The sequence below is a fragment of the Dendrobates tinctorius genome, unplaced genomic scaffold (assembly GCF_039654945.1).
Source record: "Dendrobates tinctorius isolate UK_male_01 unplaced genomic scaffold, ASM3965494v1 ptg000388l, whole genome shotgun sequence".
Lineage (NCBI taxonomy): Eukaryota > Metazoa > Chordata > Amphibia > Anura > Dendrobatidae > Dendrobates > Dendrobates tinctorius.
The window spans coordinates 8,009,228-8,032,728 of NW_027362054.1; the positions used below are offsets into that span (position 1 = coordinate 8,009,228).

Sequence of the window (23,501 nt, forward strand, 5' to 3'; positions counted from 1 at the left end):
AGGAGCGGCAGACATCAGGGAGAATGGAGTGCGCGTGCGCTGCTAAACACAGCGTGGGCGCGCGCTTGACGGGAAGCAGGAGCAGAAGCAGGAAATGGAGGATGAGGGGGAGCGCGCCGGGCCGCTGAGGACGGGTAATTATGTCAGGGGTCGGGAGGCAGTGGCGAGACAGGCGGCGGCAGTGGCGTGACACAAGCATTTTCAGGTTGACCCTGTTACACTGATTAAAATTATACCTGGGTTGAATAAATCTGTCTCATGGTTGTTGTTGTTTAATCTTTGTTTGCAATTTTCAGTTAATGAGATGCTTGTGCCCTGGGGCAGGCATGTGGGTGGGTCTTTCATTCTTTTTTTTTTTTTTTTTTTTTTTTGGTGCTCTGGCCTAATTGTCACCCTCTGGGCTTAAATGACAGGTCGGTGTGGTGCATGCACAGTAGCATCTACTACATGCTGATTGATCATACTGCGCATGAGCCCCCGCCATTTTGCTGGAGCCCAATTTTTCTTTTGCTCCAACAAAATGGCAGCAGCGCATGCGCAGTAGCATTTATCAGGAAGTTAAACTTTCAATCTATGCAAGCACTGCCCACCAGTGGACAGGGCTTGGAAGGAAAGGAGCGCCAATTGACTTTTTGAACGCAAAATTGTCTTGAATAATCTGTGACTCAAACTGTGACGACTCCTGGAGTGGGCCCTCTGGGTCGTGGCACCAACCCTCCCAGGGCGAGCTCACCTAGTGAAGACCACCCCCCCTATACATGGAGTGTCAGGGGCAAGCCCCAGGGGGTGAGGTACCATGACTGCTGGCACCAGGTGACCGGCTCACAGAAGACACGAGTGAGTGTGTCTGCAGGAACGTGTAAAGCGTGGGCACGGGAACACGTGGTATACAGCGTCCGGGTGTGAGCAAAGCAGGATGCGTGCAAAGGAGCACGGCAGAGCACTGAGTCAGGCCGCAGGTGTGCCAGGAGGTGTAACAGAGTACAGGAGCAGGGTGTGTGCCAGAGGGCACAACTGAGCATAGGACAGAGTACAGGATTGGAACATGTGCCAGGAAGCACAACTGAGTAAGAGACAGAGTACAGGATCACAGCGTGTGCCAGGAGGCACAACTGAGTATAAGACAAGGCACAGGGTCCGAGTGTGTGCCAGGAGGCACAACTGAGCATGAGACAGAGCACAGAATTAGAGTGTGTGCCAGGAGGCACAACTGAGTACAAGACAGAGCACAGGATCAGAGTATGCGCCAGGAGGCACAACTGAGTGTGAGACAGAGCACAGGATCAGAGTATGTGCCAGGAGGCACAGCTGAGAGTAAGACAGAGTACAGGGTCAGAGCGTGTGCCAGGAGGCACAACCGAGTACAAGACAGAGTGCAGGCTCAGAGCGTGTGCCAAAGGGCACAATAGAGTGCAAGGCAGAGGACCCGAATGCAGCGCACAGCCAGGCAGGGACACGGCAGACCAAGCCAGGAAGTACAACAAAAATCAGGCACCTCCCCTAGGAAGAGGTAGCGTGATATAGCACATGATCGCTAGGGCTTCCGGGTCAAGTCCTCCAGTACCATAGAGAGGACAGAACTGGAGGCCGAACTGAGAGGAGCGCGCAAGCGCACACATAACGTGAGGGAGACAGGAACCTAGGTACGAGAGGTGCCCGTGCGCACCCGGCGGGACCCCCGGAGCAACTGCGGCTCCGGAAGAGATGACGTCGGGACCAAGGTCCCGCCCCCAGGTGAGCGCGGCGTGACAGTACCCCCCCCTTTATGCCCCCTCTTTCTAAAACTGGAGAGGAACTTAGACAAAATCTGGGGTGCGTGGATATTCTCCCTGGGTTCCCATGACCTTTCCTTGGGACCAAAACCCTTCCAATCGATCAAGAACATGGTTCTGTGTTGTGAGTTCATTTTTCCCTTCACCATTGAGGTCTGATGAACTCCCTCCTCTGGTGAAGGAAGGTAGTGAGGCAGATTACCAAACACCTGGGCAGCTAGATGATGACTGGGTGGCTGGAATTGAGGACTGGATATAAGGCAGCCGACGCCCTTCTGCCTTGCTGGTGATCCTGCTGGATTCTTGGAGACCAGTCTGATTCCTGCATCTCAAAGCTAAGTTTTTCTGCTCTGCTTTGTACACTTCAGTTTTGTTTTTGTTTTGCCTTGTTTTTTGGGAGTTCTGCCATCCCCGGCCGGGGGTGAGCTGAATTCCATTTCTGTTGATCTTTTGCTCTGTCTTCAGAATATACCTGAGTGCTGATATAGTCTTTTGAAGCCTAGCGACTTCAGGGCCTGTATTTCCTATCAGTCGGTTGGCACATTTTGGATAGGGTTTTTGCGGATGGCAGACAGCAGCTTTCCTATCCTGTCCTATTTAGTTAGCTTGGGCCCCATCATTTGCTCAACCTATTTTTCTATCTGTGTTAGTGTTTTCATCTTGCTTCACCGTCATTATATGTTGGGGGCTGCCTATTGCTTTGGGGTCTGCTCTGGGGCAGTTTAGTTTTTCCCCTTTCTGTCTTTAGGCTATGTAGTTCTCCGGCTGTGATCGAGGGGTCTAGGGCACCGTAGGAACCCCCCACGGCTACTGCTAGTTGTTGTGGATAGGTTCAGGGGTCTGCAATCCGATAGCTGCCAACCTCTCTGGCTTTTTCTGGACTTAGCTAGTATTTTGTTTTTTTCCTCCTTCGGTGACTCATCATAACAGAATCATCAGCCATACCGCAGATCCTAGGGTACTCAATAGCAGGAGAGAATTGTAAAAAAAAAAAAAAAAAGTGTATCAGAATTTTTTTTTTGTGCATATTTTTTCCTCTATATCTCTGAGGCCGTAGGGGGAATTTTTCTCTCAATGGAGATGAAGCAATGGTCTGATCATGTGGAGCAGCTCGCTGCTGAAGTGCGGGGAATTTCCGCCTATCTTGCTCATTCACATGCTGCTGAACCAAAGATTCCTACTCCTGATGTGTTTTTTGGGGATTGGTCTAAATTCTTGAATTTCAAGAATAATTGTAAATTATTTTTCGCCTTGAAGCCTAACTCGTCGGGGAACTCCGCACAGCAGATTAAAATTGTCATCTCTTTGCTGCGCGGCGATCCCCAGGATTGGGCGTTTTCTTTGAAACCTGATGATCCTATTCTGAATAATGTGAACGCATTTTTTCAAGCCTTGGGGTTGTTGTATGATGAACCTAATGCTATTGATCAGGCTGAAAAGACCCAGTTGGCATTAAGCCAGGGTCGGGATTCGGCAGAGTTGTACTGTCAAAAATTCCGAAAGTGGGCGGTCCTTGGGCGGTCCTTACTACCTGGAATGATGGTGCCTTGGCAGCCCTCTTTCGGAAGGGTTTGTCAGAAACTGTAAAAGATACTATGGTGGGATTTCCTGTTCCCTCTGGTCTTGACGATTCTATGTCATTAGCCATTCAGGTGGATCGGCGTTTACTTGAACGCAAAACTACACGAGAGATGTTGCCACCTGTTGAACAAATGTCTGAACCTATGCAATGTGATAGAGTTTTGTCTAGGGCGCAACGTCAGGAGTTCAGAAGGCGTAATAAGCTGTGTTTTTTGGTGGAGATGCCTCGCATATTATTTCTGTCTGCCCTAAACGAGAGAAAAGTTGTGCACACACGATTTCTGTGGGTAGTGTTCAACCTAAGTTTCTTCTGGCAATTACTCTGATCTGCTCCCTGTCCACATTTTCCACCAAGGCTTTTGTGGATTCAGGAGCAGCTCTGAACCTGATGGACTTGGATTTTGCTAAACGTTGTGGATTTCCTATGACACCTCTGCGGACGCCTATCCCTTTGAGGGGTATTGATGCTACTCCTTTGGCGAAGAATAAACCTCAGTTTTGGACCCAGGTGGTAATGCGGGTCGCCCCAGACCATCAAGAAAATTGCAGATTTTTGGTGTTGCATAATTTGCATGATACCATTGTTCTGGGGTTTCCCTGGTTGCAAATCCATAATCCAGTTCTGGATTGGAAATCTTTATGTGTGGTGAGTTGGGGTTGTCGGTGTGCCCTTAGTGATGCTCCTGTTTTCTCCACCTCTCCCCAGTCGCATGATGTTCCTGACTATTTGGCGGACTTTTATGATGTATTTAGTGAGAATGAGTTTGCGTCTTTGCCTCCTCATATGAGTTATGACTGTGCAATTGAGCTGAACCCGGGGTGTAAAGTCCCCAAGGGTCGGCTTTTCAATTTATCTGTACCCGAGCACGAGGCTATGCGATCCTATATTAAGGAGTCGTTGGAGAAGGGTCATATTAGACCATCCTCTTCACCCTTAGGTGCTGGGGGTTTTTTTGTGGCTAAAAAGGATAGTTCATTAAGGCCTTGTATTGACTATCGTGCCCTCAACAAAATTACTGTTAAATATCAGTATCCGTTACCCCTGATTTCTGATCTATTCTCCAGAGTTAAAGGTGCTTGCTGGTTTACCAAGCTTGACCTCAGGGGGGCGTATAATCTTATTCACATTAAGCATGGGGATGAATGGAAGACGGCGTTTAATACTCCGGAGGGACATTTTGAGTACCTGGTGATGCCTTTTGGGATCACTAATGCCCCTTCTGTCTTCCAGTGCTTCATGAACGATATATTCTGAGACTTTGTGGATAAATTTTTGATTATCTATCTGGATGATATTTTGATCTTCTCCAAGAATTTGGACTCTCATGTGGAACATGTTCGGACTGTGTTCCGGATTTTGAGGGAGAATTCCCTGTATGTCAAGGGATCGAAATGCCTTTTTGGGGTACAGAGGATTTCATTTTTGGAATTTATTTTGTCTCCGTCAACTATTGAAATGGACCCGGCCAAGGTACAGGCCATTTATGATTGGGTTCAGCCCACTTCTTTGAAGGCCCACCAGAAGTTTTTGGGTTTTGCTAATTTTTATCGGAAATTTATAGCTAATTTTTCTGGTATTGCCAAGCCATTGACTGATTTGACTAGGAAGGGTGCTGATGTGCTGAATTGGTCTCCGGAGGCTGTTTCTTCCTTTCAGGAGCTGAAGCGAAGATTCACTTCTGCTCCAGTTTTGCAGCAACTAGAGTTGAGCGACTTTTGTTTTTTTAGGGTCGAGTTTCGTTTCGTGAAACCCGACTTTTCCAAAAGTCGGGTCAAGCAAGATCGTCCGATTAAAGGGAAAAGTCGGGGTCGTCCCGAAACACGAAACCCAATGTAAGTCAATGGGGAATAAAAGTCGGCAGTGAGAGGAGGACAGGAAACACACCTACAGTGCCCATTTGAATGCCAAAGGCATCAATTCTTCTTACTTAAGCTTGTCAACCTTAATTAACTTCATAATACAAGTTACGCACTGAAAAATGGGGGTTATTTGGCTAAAGTTGTGGGGGGGGGAGGGCTGGCTCCAGGTTTTCATGTGCCCTGAGCGAAAGAGCGCCCCTTTAACACATACCACAACTCATCATGCTCCGATACGGCAAAGAAATAGCGGTATAGTACAATGGAAAATACCTCACTTTTTACATCTCATGACAAGGCCCATCTATTTCTCCATACAGAATCATTGGTCCCATATAATGTTTGAAACAGTATATGATGAGCTCCACATAATGCTACAGTATATGTTGGTCCCCATGGATGAAGCTCCACTGTCTTATGGGCCCAAATAATGCTCCAAACATAATGGGCCCCATTTCTAATGCTCTAGTGTATAATGGGCCCTGTAAATGCTGCTCCAGTGTCTGATGTCCACCTTTGGAATGTTCCAGTGTATGGTGGGCCCCATCTATCATTCTCCAGAGTATAGTGCTCCCCAAAAATTGCTGTCCCAACATTGAAAACAATCAAATAAGTCTCCTCGCTAGGGAATCCCTGTACTAGTCTAGACTCCTCGTCGTCCCCATCTTCCATCTCACTGCACAGTATTTCAACTTTGCAAGTGCTGTGATCCTGGGCAAGCAGGGGGGGCCCACTCGTTGGCGACGGCACTGGCACAGGGCCCCTGATAGTACGGTGGTGTGTCTGATGGCGGGTGGGCCGAACCTGCACTTTCATCTGCAGCTTCCTCTTTGTCACCGTGTAAGATGGAACTGTATATGGGAAGGGTAACCTGAGTTTCATCAGGGTCAGATTCAGGCCGGGTAGCGTGCGAGGGGAATGTAGTGGTCTGGGTCAATGTACCAGCAGATTCATCGAGCAGTGGCTGGGCATCAGTGCACTTGTGTCGCCCCCAGGAGTACGGTCGCCACAGTGGCATTACCTTCTTCCTAGGGAGTGTGATGTCATGCTTGGGAGCAACGAAGGATCTCTCTAGCAGGTTAACTGATTGGGCGGCGTTATTCCCACGAGTCATGACCCTCCAAACAGCGTTCATGAAGGCAAAGTGTTTGTTTTACGTGGGCAGTATGGTTGCAAAGCTGAACCTTAAAGGAATGTCCAGAAGGGCACCACCAGGAGTGGAGCCTACGGTTAAATTCGACTCCACCTGGGAAACCTCAACCATGCCAGCTACAGAACAGATGCACACATTGCAAGCTTAATTCCGTTAACGAACGAGACTCCGTCATGCCCCGCGGTCCGAGTCCGGCTTACTAGAGGGACACGTGAGGCTCTGGCACATGAGATTGGCCAATAACTGGTGTGTCATGCCCTTACATGTCCGTGGCTGCATGTGCGCTACACTGAAAAGGCCAGCGTTTGTCGCTTACAGGTGCAGATAACCCGCTGAACAACGTTAGTGATGGGGATCACTGATTACAATTATTACCCGCGAACAATGATTTCCCAGTAAGTGCAGGTCAACCGCAGTTCCGGAATTAGGCCTAACCGTCATTCCTGAAAAAATGAAAAACTTACGTGTGCAAACCACACGTGCTGTAGCTTGCTTGACAGCTCGCCAGCCGTTCTCACGCCCAGTATGGATTACACGTGATTGCACAAAGGTGAGAAAGGGTACCGTATCCCCAGATAACATGTATGGATAGCGTACACATTCAAAATATATGTCTATACATCAGGAGGCAGGCTCAGACGGTGTCAGGCCCAGTATGGATTGCACGTGATTGCACAAAGGCTAGAAAGGGTACCGTATCCCCGGATAACATGTATGGATAGCGTACACATTCAAAATATATGTCTCAGGAGGCAGGCTCAGACGGTGTCAGGCACAGTATGGATTGCACGTGATTGCACAAAGGTTAGAAAGGGTACCGTATCCCTGGATAACATGTATGGATAGCGTACACATTCAAAATATATGTCTCAGGAGGCAGGCTCAGACGGTGTTAGGCCCAGTATGGATTGCACGTGATTGCACAAAGGTTAGAAAGGGTACCGTATCCCCGGATAACATGTATGGATAGCGTACACATTCAAAATATATGTCTCAGGAGGCAGGCTCAGACGGTGTTAGGCCCAGTATGGATTGCACGTGATTGCACAAAGGTTAGAAAGGGTACCGTATCCCCGGATAACATGTATGGATAGCGTACACATTCAAAATATATGTCTATACATCAGGAGGCAGGCTCAGACGGTGTCAGGCACAGTATGGATTGCACGTGATTGCACAAAGGTTAGAAAGGGTACCGTATCCCTGGATAACATGTATGGATAGCGTACACATTCAAAATATATGTCTCAGGAGGCAGGCTCAGACGGTGTTAGGCCCAGTATGGATTGCACGTGATTGCACAAAGGTTAGAAAGGGTACCGTTTCCCCCGGATAACATGTATGGATAGCGTACACATTCAAAATATATGTCTATACATCAGGAGGCAGGCTCAGACGGTGTCAGGCACAGTATGGATTTGACGGCCCAGATTACACAGCGGAGGAGCAGGGAGAGGTAAAGATTGCAAATGCTGGGGCCCTGCCCAAGCAAGGGGGGCCCACTCGTGGGCGTCGGTACTGGCACTGGGCCCCTCATAGTACAGCGGTGTGTCTGACGGCGGGTGTGCACCACCACCGTCAGAGACACATGATTGCACTATGAGGGACCCTGTGCCAGTGCCCGCGCCCAAGAGTCGGCCTACCTACCTGTCCAGGGCAACGGCACTCGCACAGTGTCGTGCGCTAGGTGGTGACCCCGGCCATGGGGGGGGAGGCAGCACAGTTAGGGAGTTTTAGAAAGTGGCATATGTTGATGTTGGACATTCAGCTGATGCAAAAGGCGAAATAGGTGAAGTCCCAGGAAGAGGTGGACCAAAGCAAGCCATTTTTCTGTCACCCTATGTGTCATCAGGGGAAGGTGGGACAAAATCCTTGGAAACCCATGCATGGTTCATTTTAATGAAGGTTAGATCATCCACATTTTTGGTTGACAGACGGGTCCTTTTTTCTGTCAGGATTGATCCAGCTGCACTGAAGACTCTTTCCGATAGCACACTTGCAGCTGGGCAAGCGAGCTCCTGTAAGGCATATTGGGCCAATTCAGGCCAGGTGTCCAGTTTAGCAGCCCAATAGTCAAAGGGGAATGACCTGTGTGGGAGAACATCGATATGGGAGGAAAAGTAGTTTGTAACCATAGTTGACTACTGCTGTCTCCTGTCACTTTCCATCGATGCAGTATTACCAGATGTGTGAGCGGTATTTGAAAAATCAGTCCACAACATTGTCATGAAACCCCTGTCTCCAACGCCACTTCTGCTGTGTGCACCACGAACACCTCTGCCAAGCTGCCCCCGGCCCGTACGGTTCGTGTGAGAACCATCACCGCTGCTGTGTGCTGGGAATGCCTCAAGCAACCGATTTACCAGAGTTGCTTGTTTATTAGCCAATATTAGGTCAAGGTTCTCCTGTGGCATGATGTTTTGTAATTTGCCTTTATAGCATGGATCCAGGATGCTGGCCAACCAGTAGTCGTCATCGTTCATCATTTTGGCAATGCGGGGGTCCCTTTTTAGGATCTGCAAGCATAATCTGACATGTGGGCCAATGTTCCCGGTGTCAATGATGCACTGCGAGTGCTGGGTGGAGGAGCACTTTCTGGCAAATCCACATCCCTCCAGTCACGCACAAACCCTGTACCAGACCTTGCCACGCCAACATTTTCACTTGCCCCACGAGATGCATCCTCCTCCCCTAAGTAATCATCCCCATCATCATCCTCCTCCTCCTCTTCTTCCTCCACCTCGTCCAGGAGAGGTCCCTGAGCAGACAATGGCTGAATGTCATCAAGGATTCCCTCCTCCTCTTCCTCCTCATCAACATTGGCTGCAGACGCCTGCTCCTTAAGGTGCGTCAAAGTTTGCATGAGCAGACGCATAAGTGGGATGCTCATGCTTAGGATGGCGTCGTCTGCGCTTACCAGCCGTGTGCATTCCTCAAAACACTGAAGGACTTTACAGAGGTCTTTCAGCTTCGACCACTGCACACCTGTCAACTCCATGTCTGCTCTCAAAGTGCCTGGCCGTGTATCCTCCCACAAATGCATTATGGCCTGCCTCTGCTCGCACAGCCGCTCCACCATGTGCAGGGTGGAGTTCCACCTTGTTGCAATGTCGATAATGAGGCAGTGGTTGGGAAGGTGGAGCAATCGCTGCAGCTTCTGCATACGAACGGAGTGTACAGGCGACCGGCGGATGTGCGCGCACAGTCTTCGCACCTTCTGGAGCAGGGCTGTTAACTCCGGATAATTTTTGAGGAAGCACTGCACCACCAGGTTCAAGGTGTGAGCCAAGCAAGGTATGTGGCTGAGTTTTGAAAGGGCTATGGCTGCCACAAAATTACGGCCGTTATCACTAACTACCTTGCCTGCCTCAAGATGTACACTGCCCAGCCATGACTCAGTTTGTCGCTTCAAGTACTCGGCCAGCACCTCGGCGGTGTGTCTGTTGCCCAAACACATCATCTGCAACACAGCCTGCTGACGCTTTCCACTAGCTGCTCGATAGGGGGACACATCGTGTGCAACAGTGGCAGCTGCAGATGGAGTGCTCGTATGACTGCGCTCTGTGGACGAGCTTTCGCTTCTGGAGGAGGAGGAGGAGGAGGAGGAGGGTCGAACGCCTACAGCCAACTGTTTCCTAGACCGTGGGCTAGGCAGCACTGTCCCACCACCTCTGTCCCCTGTGGACCCTGCATCCACCACATTAACCCAGTGCACAGTGATGGACACGTAACGGCCCTGGCCATGCCGACTGGACCATGCATCAGTTGTGAGGTGCACCTTTCCGCTCACTGACTGCTTGAGTGCATGGACAATGCGGTCTTTCACATGATGGTGGAGGGCTGGGATGGCTTTGCGAGAGAAGAAGTGGCGACTGGGTAGGTCATAGCGTGGTACTGCATAGGCCATGAGTTCGCGGAAAGCTGTGCTTTCCACCAACCGAAAGGGCATCATCTCAAACGAGATTAGTTTGGCAATGTGGGCGTTCAAACCCAGTGTACGCGGATGAGAGACTGAGTACTTTCTTGACCTACTCATAGTGTCTGGGAGGGTGAGCTGGACTTGAGAGCTGCATATGGTGGAAGTAGCGGTGGACAGGGCGGACTGAGAGAGGGTTGATGATGGTGATGGAGTTGGTGTTCTTTCTGATGGCCTAGAATCAGTCTTTCGTTGATATAACAGTGGGATTCCCTGACTGCTGTGGCCTTGCAACGACACCTCAACATTTGCTGCTGTGCTAACCGGTGGGCTTACAGTGGGGGAAACAATGTAGCGTTGCTGACTACCTTCGTTGTGATCAGTTGCACATGTGGCACTTGAGGTTTAGTGTTGTGTCCACGCTTGCAAGTGCATGCTGGTTAAATGTCTAAGCATGCAACTGGTATTCAAATTTTTCAGATTTTTCCCTCGGCTAAAGGTCTTTGCGCACTTCTTACAGATAACCTTGGCCTGATCATGAGGATTTTGTTCAAAAAAGTGCCACACTGCACTCTTCCTACTTTGGCAGACATTTTGCGGCCTAGCACGCTGTGATCTTTTGACCCTCTGGACAAGCTGTCCAGCAACTCTTTTGATGTTTGGAACCTGTCTTTGGAGTGCTCCGGGCCTGCCAGATAACAGCTGTTGCGATGTCGTTGTCTGCTGTGGATGCTCCTCATCTGAGCTAATGAAAGCAGCACCCTCTTCCCCCAATGGATGCCAATCTGGGTCAACAACTGGGTCATCCATCACCTCCTCTTCTATGTCATGTGCACCTTCCTCTGTGTCACCGTGTATGGTGGTATAGTGTGCGGGAAGGGGCACCTGAGTCTCATCAGGGTCAGAATCTGGCTCTGTACACTGCGAGGACAATGTAGTGCTCTGAGTGAATGTACCAGCAGAATCATCCATCAGCGGCTGTGCATCAGTGCACTCCATGTCAGATTCATCTTGGCCTGGGTAATTCACCATTTGACTTGATAATCCAGGCATGGTATGTGAAAACAGCTCCATGGAGTAATCAGTAGTATGGCCTGCGTCATCCTTCAATCTTGGTTGGGGTGAAGGACACAAGGAAAGGTGTGGTTCATGAACATGAGCCTCCAATGACGACTCAGTGCTTTTACTTTTTACAACTGAAGAAGAGGAGGCGATAGAGCTGGAGGCTGAGTCAGCAATGTAAGACAAAACTTTTTCCTGATGCTCTGGCTTTAAAAGCGGTTTGCCAACTCCTAGAAAACTAAGCGTTCGAGGCCTTATGTAGCCAGACGATGACGCAGGCTCAACACCTCCTGCATTCGGTCCTATTTTGCTCTTGCCACTACCATCAGATCCACCACCAACACCATCATTACCAGCTGCCAACCCCCGCCCAAATCCATGGCCTCTTCCACCAGCCTTCCTCATTTTTGGTAGAAATGTAGACAAAATCCAACAAACTATATAGTAATGTAAAACAAGGTACAAGGTGTCTATAGGACAGGGGAGATTTTGAATTTCTGCAGACACTTTTGGACACTGGACACTTTTGGATTGTGTGAGGCCCACTGATATCTGAGCGCTATGTGACAGGCTCGATGGCACAGCTGTGACCAAAGTGACTAGAGGATAAGGGAGATTTTGAATCTCTGCACACACTTTTGGACACTGGACACTTTTGGATTGTGTGAGGCCCAATGAATATCTGAGCGCTATGTGACAGGCTCGATGGCACAGCTGTGACCAAAGTGACTAGAGGATAAGGGAGATTTTGAATCTCTGCACACATTTTTGGACACTGGACACTTTTGGATTGTGTGAGGCCCACTGATATCTGAGCGCTATGTCACAGGCTCGATGGCACAGCTGTGACCAAAGTGACTAGAGGATAAGGGAGATTTTGAATCTCTGCACACACTTTTGGACACTGGACACTTTTGGATTGTGTGAGGCCCAATGAATATCTGAGCGCTATGTGACAGGCTCGATGGCACAGCTGTGACCAAAGTGACTAGAGGATAAGGGAGATTTTGAATCTCTGCACACACTTTTGGACACTGGACACTTTTGGATTGTGTGAGGCCCAATGAATATCTGAGCGCTATGTGACAGGCTCGATTGCACAGCTGTGACCAAAGTGACTAGAGGATAAGGGAGATTTTGAATCTCTGCACACACTTTTGGACACTGGACACTTTTGGATTGTGTGAGGCCCAATGAATATCTGAGCGCTATGTGACAGGCTCGATGGCACAGCTGTGACCAAAGTGACTAGAGGATAAGGGAGATTTTGAATCTCTGCACACACTTTTGGACACTGGACACTTTTGGATTGTGTGAGGCCCACTGATATCTGAGCGCTATGTCACAGGCTCGATGGCACAGCTGTGACCAAAGTGACTAGAGGATAAGGGAGATTTTGAATCTCTGCACACACTTTTGGACACTGGACACTTTTGGATTGTGTGAGGCCCAGTGAATATCTGAGCGCTATGTGACAGGCTTGATGGCACAGCTGTGACCAAAGTGACTAGAGGATAAGGGAGATTTTGAATCTCTGCACACACTTTTGGACACTGGACACTTTTGGATTGTGTGAGGCCCAATGAATATCTGAGCGCTATGTGACAGGCTCGATGGCACAGCTGTGACCAAAGTGACTAGAGGATAAGGGAGATTTTGAATCTCTGCACACACTTTTGGACACTGGACACTTTTGGATTGTGTGAGGCCCACTGAAATCTGAGCGCTATGTCACAGGCTCGATGGCACAGCTGTGACAAAAGTGACTAGAGGATAAGGGAGATTGGATTGCTTTTAAAAAAGCAGTTTGCGGAGCAGTGGGTAAACAGCAATGCAGGAATGTCAGGAAGCCTTAGAAGGCAGCCCAACAACCAACACCACTGATACACCACTATATAGCCTCCCCTTGCACTGCACACACAGTGACTGGTGTGTTGTGCAGGCCAAATCGCTAGCAGCAGAAGCAGTTTTTTTGTCTTCTTCCCTGCCTAACGCTCTCCCTACAGAATCAGCAACCTCTCCCTATACTGAGATCGTCAGAAGTAAGATGGCGGTCGGCGTGCACGCCCTTTTATACCCCCTGTGACGCCCACCAAAGCAAGCCAATCACTTGCATGCCCTTCTGAAAGATGGTGGTGACCCCTGCCTATGTCATCACGTTGCCCACAGTGTCCGTGGATCCTGATTGGCTGAAAAAGAGCGCAAAACAAACTTTTGAAACGCGACTTTGGCGCGTAAGTCGCCGACCTCGTGGCCGACCTCATCCTAGGGTCGGGTTTCGTTTCATGAAACCCGACTTTGCCAAAAGTCGGCGACTTTTGAATTTTTTCGACCCGTTTCGCTCAACTCTAGCAGCAACATGATGTCTCACTCCCGTTTCAGGTGGAGGTGGACGCTTCTGAGATTGGTGCAGGAGCGGTGTTGTCCCAAAAAGATGCTGTGACATCTAAAATGAATCCCTGTGCTTTCTTTTCCCGAAAGTTCTCCCCATCCGAACGTAACTATGATGTGGGGAATCGGGAACTGTTGGCCATGAAATGGGCATTTGAGGAGTGGAGACATTGGTTGGAGGGAGCCAAACACCAAGTCGTGGTCCTTACTGACCACAAGAATTTGATTTACCTGGAGTCAGCCAAGCGCTTGAATCCTAGACAGGCTAGGTGGGCCTTGTTTTTCACACGTTTTGATTTTGTGGTCTCTTTTCTTCCGGGCACTAAGAATGTCAAGGCAGACGCCCTCTCTATGAGTTTCCTTGCTGATTCTCCTGTTGTGACTAAGCCTGCTACCATCTTAGGCGAGGGGGTAGTTCTTTCTGCCATCTTGCCCGATTTGAGACGTGCTCTGGAAGAGTTTCAGGAGGACAAACCTGAGCGTTGTCCCAGGGGAAAGTTGTATGTTCCTGACCAGTGGAGGAAGAGAGTGATGTCTGAAGTTCATTGCTCTGCATTGGCTGGTCATCCAGGTATTTTTGGTACTAGAGATCTGGTGAGTCGGTCTTTTTGGTGGCCCGCGTTGTCTCATGATGTCAGGAATTTTTTGCAGTCCTGTGGGACTTGCTCCCGGTCTAAACCTTGTTCTCGCTCTAGTGGCTTGTTGATGCCTTTGCCGGTGCCCAGGAGGCCATGGACCCATATTTCAATGGATTTTATCTCTGATATGCCTGTCTCTCAGAGAATGACTGTTATTTGGGTGATTTGTGATAGATTCTCTAAGATGGTCCATCTTGTACCACTCCCTAAGTTGCCATCTTCCTCTGAGTTGGTGCCCTTGTTTTTGCAACAGGTGGTTCGCTTGCACGGGATTCCTGAGGACATTGTATCTGACAGAGGAGTTCAGTTTGTGTCTAGATTTTGGAGGACTTTCTGTTCCAAGCTGGGAATTCAGTTGTCCTTCTCCTCTGCGTTTCACCCTCAGACCAATGGGCAGACGGAGAGAAAAAAACAGACTTTGGAGTCGTATTTGAGATGTTTTATTTCTGCCGATCAGGATGATTGGGTTTCATTTTTGCCCTTGGCCGAATTTGCTTTAAATAATTGAGCTAGTTCTGCCACTTTGATGTCACCTTTTTTTTGTAACTTTGGGGTTCACCCTCGATTTTCTTCAGGGCAGGTGGAGCCTTCTGCCTGCCCAGGTGTTGACACTGTGGTGGAGAGAATGCACCAGATCTGGGACCAAGTAGTGAATAAGTTGTCTCTCTCCCAGGAAAAGGCCCAGCGGTTTTCCAACCGGTGTAGGACCGTTGGTCCCCAGTTTAAGGTGGGTAATATGGTTTGGTTGTCATCAAAAAATATTGCTATGAAGGTGGCTTCTCCTAAGTTTAAGCCTAGATTTATTGGACCTTACAAGATTTTGGAGATTATTAATCCGGTCTCTTTTCGGTTGGCTCTTCCTGTCACATTTAAAATTCATAATGTGTTTCATAAGTCCTTGTTGAAGAGGTTTGTTGAACCAGTAGTTCCTGTGGTGGCACCTCCTGACCCTGTATTGGTTGAAGGTAACATGGAATATGAAGTAGAGAAGATACTGGATTCCCGTCTGGCTAGACGGAGACTCCAGTATTTGGTTAAGTGGAAGGGTTATGGTCAGGAGGATAATTCCTGGGTCTCTGCCTCTGATATTCATGCCGAAAGATTGGTGAGTGCCTTTCATCGGGCTCACCCGGATCGCCCTGGTGGCATGGATGAGGGTTCGGTGACCCCTCCTCAAGGGGGAGGTACTGTTGTGAGTTCATTTTTCCCTTCACCATTGAGGTCTGATGAACTCCCTCCTCTGGTGAAGGAAGGTAGTGACGCAGATTACCAAACACCTGGGCAGATAGATGATGACTGGGTGGCTGGAATTGAGGACTGGATATAAGGCAGCCGACGCCCTTCTGCCTTGCTGGTGATCCTGCTGGATTCTTGGAGACCAGTCTGATTCCTGCGTCTCAAAGCTAAGTTTTTCTGCTCTGCTTTGTACACTTCAGTTTTGTTTTTGTTTTGCCTTGTTTTTTGGGCGATCTGTCATCCCCGGCCGGGGGTGAGCTGAATTCCATTTCTGTTGATCTTTTGCTCTGTCTTCAGAATATACCTGAGTGCTGATATAGTCTTTTGAAGCCTAGCGACTTCAGGGCCTGTTTTTCCTTTCAGTCAGTTGGCACATTTTGGATAGGGTTTTTGCGGATGGCAGACAGCAGCTTTCCTATCCTGTAGTATTTAGTTAGCTTGGGCCCCATCATTTGCTCAACCTATCTTTCTATCTGTGTTAGTGTTTTCATCTTGCTTCACCGTCATTATATGTTGGGGGCTGCCTATTGCTTTGGGGTCTGCTCTGGGGCAGTTTAGTTTTTCCCCTTTCTGTCTTTAGGCTATGTAGTTCTCCGGCTGTGATCGAGGGGTCTAGGGCACCGTAGGAACCCCCCACGGCGACTCATCATAACAGTTCTGTCTCTTACCTTCTTCATGGCCAAAATGTCATTCACCTTAAACTCATCCCCCATGCCAACAGGCTGGGGTGTGTGGCCTGGAGAAGGATGAAATCGGTTAAGTACCACAGGTTTAAGGAGTGACACATGGAAGGAATTGGGAATACGGAGTGAAGGAGGTAGCTTCAGTTTGTATGCAACATCATTAATCCGCCTGAGGACCTCAAAAGGACCAATGTAAGGGGGACCCAGCTTGTAAGATGGTACCTTAAGGCGGCCGGCTCACAGGAGACACGAGTGAGTGTGTCTGCAGGAACGTGTAAAGCGTGGGCACGGGAACATGTGGTATACAGCGTCCGGGTGTGAGCAAAGCAGGATGCTTGCAAAGGAGCACGGCAGAGCACTGAGTCAGGCCGCAGGTGTGCCAGGAGGTGTAACAGAGTACAGGAGCAGGGTGTGTGCCAGAGGGCACAACTGAGCATAAGACAGAGTACAGGATTGGAACGTGTGCCAGGAAGCACAACTGAGTAAGAGACAGAGTAGAGGATCAGAGCGAGTGCCAGGAGGCACAACTGAGTATAAGACAAGGCACAGGGTCTGAGTGTGTGACAGGAAGCACAACTGAGCATAAGACAAAGCACAGGATTAGAGTGTGTGCCAGGAGGCACAACTGAGTACAAGACAGAGTACAGGATCAGAGTATGTGCCAGGAGGCACAACTGAGTATGAGACAGAGCATAGGATCAGAGTATGTGCCAGGAGGCACAGCTGAGAGTAAGACAGAGTACAGGGTCAGAGCGTGTGCCAGGAGGCACAACCGAGTACAAGACAGAGTGCAGGTTCAGTGCGTGTGCCAAGAGGTACAATAGAGTGCAAGGCAGAGGACCCGAATACAGCGCACAGCCATGCAGGGACACGGCAGACCAAGCCAGGAAGTACAACAATAATCAGGCACCTCCCCTAGGAAGAGGTAGCCTGATATAGCACATGATCGCTAGGGCTTCCGGGTCAAGTCCTCCAGTACCATAGAGAGGACCGACCTGTAGGCCGAACTGAGAGGAGCGCGCAAGCGCACACATAACGTGGGGGAGACAGGAACCTAGGTACGAGAAGAGCGCGTGCGCACCTGGCGGGACTCCCGGAGCGACCGCGGCTTCGGAAGAGATGACGTCGGGACCAAGGTCCCGCCCCCAGGTGAGCGTGGCGTGACACAAACCAAATTTTCTTACACTGGGTTGGACATTGCACTCTAAAGTCTCTTGACAATTCTCTGATTTCATGATTTCTGTGATATGGTCAAGGCCTCCAGAACCAAACACAGCAAATCAACCCCACAGCATTATGGATCTTCCACCATGCTTAACTGTTGGTAGGGTGTTATTTTCCTATACGCTTCATTGCGCTGTCTTTAAACAAACTGTTGCCTTGCATTGCCAAAAAGCCCTATTTATGTTTCGTCTGTCCACAGAACATTTTCCCAGAAGGATTGTGGTTTGTCAAGGTTCTCTTTGTCATAGATCAGTCATTCCTTTGTATGTATTTTTTCAGCAATGGTTTCTTTAGCCTTCGCCCCTAAAGCTCTGCTTGGTTTAGTGTGCGGCATATGACACTTGTTGAAACCATGACCCCAGACTATTACAGGTTGTCCTTCAGTTCTTTAGATGTTTGACGTGGTGTTTTTTCCACCATTCGCACCAACTTTCGAAGACATCTCTTGTCAGGTTTTCTCTTTCCCCGACATCCAGGGAGGTTCTTGATGGTACCATCCTTGGCAAACTTCTTAATAACATTGCGCACTGTTGAAACTGGGATACCAAGCTATAATAATAATAATAATAATAACCTAGTAATCTAATAATAGCAGTTCTGATCTCCTTTGTCTTCACCATTGCTTGGTATCGGCATATCCATACTGACCTAGAAAATCATATTCCCAGGTCAATTTTGCCATATAGTGAACATCGTAAATAAAAAAAATTCAAACAACAATTTTGGAATTGCGCTTTTTTGCAATTTCAACGCACTTGAAATTTGTTTTCCTTCTTTGCAGTGCATCACATGATTAAATGGAGGGTGTCATTCAAAAGTAAAACTCGTTCTGCAAAGAGCAAGCCCTCATTCAGCTATGGGGATGGAAAAAGAAAAAAGTTTTGGCTCTTGGAATAAGGGGAGGAAAAAAATGAAAGCGCAAAACTGAAAATCACAAGGTCATGAAGGGGATAATAAAGTATCTTCCTTCTATGATACCTTTGTAGACTTTTTGGATTTGTTTTTGGTTTTGGTAATATTGATGTAGGTGTGACTCTGGTACTGTATTATTTATTGTTTGGCTACTTGAATTACCTGTGATTAGTATAGGGTATTATATTGGCTTAAAAGTGATATTTGTTAGTATATCTCTGATGAGACCTCAATAACAACATTAATTATTTGATGAAACCCAAGCAGATAAGTCTTAACCCCTTAAAGACTGAGCCAATTTTGACCTCAATGACCAAGCCAAATATTACAATTCTGGCCACTGTCACTTTATGTTGTAATATCTAGAGATGGCCAGACACCTGGATGTTCGGGTCCAGCTGAACAGTGACAAAAAGTTTGGGTTCGGGTACCAGAACAGTACCCAGACACCATTCACTTGAATGGAGGGCCTGGACATCCAGTGTTTGCCAAGCTGTCATGTCATCACCGCCAGTCAGACAGCCACGATTCCCATTCTATCAAAATACAGCGTGAGCACGCAGCTGTGATCAGAGGTATAAAGTTTAACTCCTGTCACTGGTGTTGGCTGATGGGACTACTGCTCCCATCAGCCAACGTCTGCTGTCACTAATAACAGTGAGAGCAGGAGTGGCTGATGGGAGTATTCATCAGTCAGCACATGTGCTGTAAATAAATAATTTAAAAAAAACGGCATGGGTTCCCTTGTATTTTTGATAGCCAGCCAGGCAAAGCTCAAGGGCTGCAACCCTCAGCTGTCAGCTTCAGCAAGGCTGGTTATCAAGAATAGAGGCACTGAGGAATAAGGTCTCTTATCTGCCCCTGTTAAAAGGAGTATCAGTGGTCGCTAAGGGGTTAAGAGGACAGGTTATAGACAGTGCTGACACAAGGTGTTATTTTCATAACTCAAAAGACTATTACTATTATGGATCCATGTTGAAATAAGACATCTCAAAAATCATGCCCATGTAGTTTCTGACTTTTGCTTTTATTTTCTCAGACACAGAAATTATTCAAGAAACCCAAGATGGAAATTTAATTAGTCAAAATTTGGAAACAAAAAAGACCACCATACTGCTGAGTAACATCACCTATGTGAGTATATTAATAACTCAACTACAATGTAAAAAATCCAAACACTAGACCAAAAACTGAAACCGCAATTAAAGGGAATCTGTCACCCATTTTTTGAGATATCATGTCAAGATATCATTGAATTGTGTGTTACCTAAGTATTCTAGTCGTACTTTTGATCCCCCCTGTCCCTGCACCTTTGATGCATAAATACCTTTTTTATCACTCTTCCGATTTATGGAAATCACCGCGGTCCGGTCCGATGGGTGTGGCATATACTCCTCCCCCCCCCACCATGGCTTGCTGGACGTAATTTCTTCTGTGAATATCACAGATGCCGTTGTTTATTCACGCCTGCACATTGATAAGGCCATTCGTGCTTGTGCGGTATGCATTGCCCAACTGTGGACAAAGCATATAATCACTACTGCATATGCGCCGGTATTTTTCCATGCGTCTATGACCCGGAGGTCTTCATATGCATATGAAGACTTCCAGGTAGTAGACGCAGGGGAAAATAGTGACACATGCGCAGTAGCAATTATGTGCTTTACCCACAGTTGGGCAAAGCATGCTGCGCAAGCGCAAACGGCCTTATCAATGCGCAGGCGTGAATAAACAGCACGAATAAACAACGGCATCTGTGATATTTCACAGAAGAAATTATGTCCAGCAAGCCAAGGGGGGGAGGAGAATAAGCCACACCCATTGGATCGGAGTGATAGAAAAGGTATTTATGCATCAAAGGTACGGGGACAGGGGAGATCAAAAGTACGACTAGAATACTTAGGTAACACACAATTCAATGATATTTTGACATGATATCTCAAAAAATGGGTGACACATTCCCTTTAATTGCTAAGGAGTGTTATAATTCTAGCAGTAAGCAGTACGGTGTACCTCCTTATAAATGGAGTGGAGATACCTGTATGCAGCAGATATATATATAGATGTGTAGGTAACAGCAGATACGCAGGATGCAGTGACGAGATGCGAGACTGAGCTGAACTTTGGGAAGAAAACTTTTATAAATTTAAGACGCTAGGGCTATTCTAAGCAACCAAAACACAATAACAGCTATTGTCCTCGCAGGGACTTCTGCACAAACAAACACTTTCAAAGAGAACACGACTAGCCCAGCAAAAGCCGGTTACTATAGTGCCGCGATATGGCCGACTACGGGTCCTTATTTCCTATAGTGTCACTTATCCGTCCAGACGTCCCTCGGCGTCTCTGATGAGGCTGCTTTGGTGTCGCAGCCGCTGGGCCCAGCTGCTGATTATCTGTCGTAGTCTTTGGGCACCCCAGCGCCCAGGAGGAGTTGGGGCACAACAGGCCCTGAGGGAGTCCTTTGATGAGGTAACCCCCTGTAGAAACAGCGGGGTTCCGCTCGTTAGCGAGTTCAATGAGACTCCAGTCCCCATTCAGGGTTGTGTCACAGTTACCAGGAGTGGCGGTTGGCAGGCCACGTGCACGGCCTGGGCCTAGGCAAAGAGTTTCTCTGTAGGCGAGGAGTAGACCCCATCTGCCGACTGCAGCGGGGTGACGTCAAATGCGGGCAATGATGAACAGGCAGCAGCTGCGGGCTGAAGCAGGGCGGTAGCGGGCAGGCCGCAGCCGCAGGCTGGAGTGAAGTGGCAATGGCTGCGAGAGGAGGCGGACAGGCCACAACAGACTGGAGCACAGCGGTAACAGCTGCGGACAACCGTGGGCAGGTAGTGACCCCGGATTGGACTGAAGCGGCAGTATCTTGTTGGTAAGTTCGGCGCTTACTCTCCGCAGTCCACTGTAAGTCTCCCCTCTGCCGCTGGTCTCCTCTCTGGTCATCGTCTGTCACTCTGGCTCTCTCAAACTCCCACAGTCTCTTGCTTCGTGTCTGCCATTCCGCCAACTGACTCCCCTGTGCGCTCCCTGTCCCTTTTATACTCGCCCCTCCCCTTGCTGTCTTGTCACTCCCAGCAGTCCACTCTCCTCCTCCGTTCCCCGGGTTCAGTTCCCTTAGGAACCTAGATGGCGGTCCCCTTGGTTCCGGCCCGGACATTCTGTGGGGGCCCTTCTCCCTACGCTCCCCCATCATGTATGCTCGCCAGTCCTCGGGCAAGGGCCTCAGTATACTTGGGTCGGTCTGCGGAGATGACAGTTTTTGTTGCCATATGAACTGGTCCTGTTCGTATCGTTCGGGGGGGTTTGCCGGCTGTTGACCGCTCGGAGCGTCTTAGTTCGACTAGGGTGTAGTCTTCTGGGGTGGTGGACGGTGGTGGGCTAGCTGGTTCAGGCAGGCTAATTGTGTCAGTTGGTTTGTCATTAAGTGGAGAGCGCCTGGATATTGGGGGGAAGTATTCTTCGTCGTCCGGGTCCCAGAACACTGTCAATGGTTCAGAGACCTGAGGAGTAGATTCAGGTTGTATCGGGTCGGTGGAAGTACATGGGCGTAACATATTATGGTGCACAATGAGAGTAGGCAGCGTTCTGTCTTTCTCGGGTCGTATTTCGTACACAGGTCCTTCAGGGTTTATACGGCGCAGGACCTGATAGGGACTCTCTTCTCAGCGTGGCTATAATTTGTTCTGGGGGCGCTGGTCTAGTACGAGTACTCGTTCTCCGCTTTGGAGGTTGGGAGGTGGGGATAAATTCTTTCCTGGGTGTTCTAAGTCTTGGAGTTTGGTAAGTACAATTCGATGGAGAGTTTGCAGCCAGTGCCGGTGATTTCGTACCCATGATGATATCCTGGTACAGGGCAGAGGTTCCTCTGGGTTCAACTCTACCTCCGTGATCCCTTTGCCTTCTCGTCCGAATAGCCGGACACTCGGTGTACCCGGTTGTTATAAACCCATACTAATTCAGGGACATATTTGGGCCAACGGGCCTTCTTGTCACTCTCCAGAGTACGCAACATTTGGATTAATGTCCGATTAAATCATTCGCAGGCCCCGTTTCCCTCTGGGTGGTATGGCGTGGTCAGGGATTTGCCAATACCGTAGAGACAGTGTAGTTCCTCCATAATTTTTCCCAAAAAACATGCTCCTTGGTCGGAATGTATCTGTTGAGGGCAGCCAAATATTTGTATGAAGTTTCTACAAATTGCGGAGTTGGCCGACTCCGCGGTTTGGTCTCGAGTGGGAGTGACCACAGCGAACTTAGTGAAATGGTCTACCATGACGAGGCAATGTTCGTACCCCTGGAATGCATGACCAATGGTCAGGTAATCCACCGTCAGAAGCTCGAGGGGCGCTGAGGTCACGATTGTTTGTACTGAGGCTCGCTGTGTGGGCGGTTTGGCTAATTCGCATAGGCGGCAGGCCCGGCAAGTCTCGTCCACAACAGCATTTAAGCGCGGATGGTAAATTATCTGTTGTAACCATTGCAAGGTCTTTTGAGCTCCGAAATGAGCCCCTTTTTCGTGGGCTTCTCGAGCCAGTTCGTTAAGTTGGGCTCCAGGCGCAACTACCTGCCAAATCGCCATAGATGTTGTCCTTGATGTCATTTTACGATACAATAGTCCCTTTCTGATAACCAGCCCCTCCTGTTGTCGTATCATCAGCGACATGTCCTGAGTCAAAGTCTGTCTTTGGGAGTCAGTGGGCAGCTTGCCAGCGGCTACCCATTTCTGGAGAAGCCCAATTTCTTCGTCTTTCTGCTGTTGGATCCATTTATCATGGGATTGCTCCTGCATGCCCCTTAGGGTCTCCAAGGGGAGTACTTTCTGGGTGGCAGCTGTGAGCATGGCAGAGGTGAGGGCAAACGGTATCTCTTCCCCTTCCAGTTCATCGTCTCGACTCTTCCCTGGGGTTGTATGTCGAATCCTGGAGAGGGCTTCAGCGTGTACATTCTCGGTCCCTCTTTTATAGATGATTTTATAGTTGAATTTCGCCATCCGGGCCACCCATCTTTGTTCCAGAGCCCCCAGTTTAGCGTTCTCCAAATGAGCCAGCGCGTTATTGTCGGTCCGCACCACTACTTCGG

At 48.7% G+C, this 23,501-nt stretch overlaps 1 protein-coding gene across 2 annotated transcripts in view; it reads left to right on the top strand.

Annotated features, from left to right (window-relative positions):
- LOC141076136 (inactive dipeptidyl peptidase 10-like) overlaps window positions 1–23,501 on the top strand; it is a 491,503-nt gene that overhangs the window by 214,670 nt on the left and 253,332 nt on the right. For both annotated transcript variants that reach the window (XR_012227421.1, XM_073563456.1), the window contains exon 4: window positions 19,465–19,559. Coding sequence is in view for 1 of the 2 variants with exons in the window: in XM_073563456.1 (XP_073419557.1) it covers window positions 19,465–19,559 (95 nt within the window). In the remaining variant the exon portion in view is untranslated. The remainder of the gene's footprint in view (window positions 1–19,464; window positions 19,560–23,501) is intronic.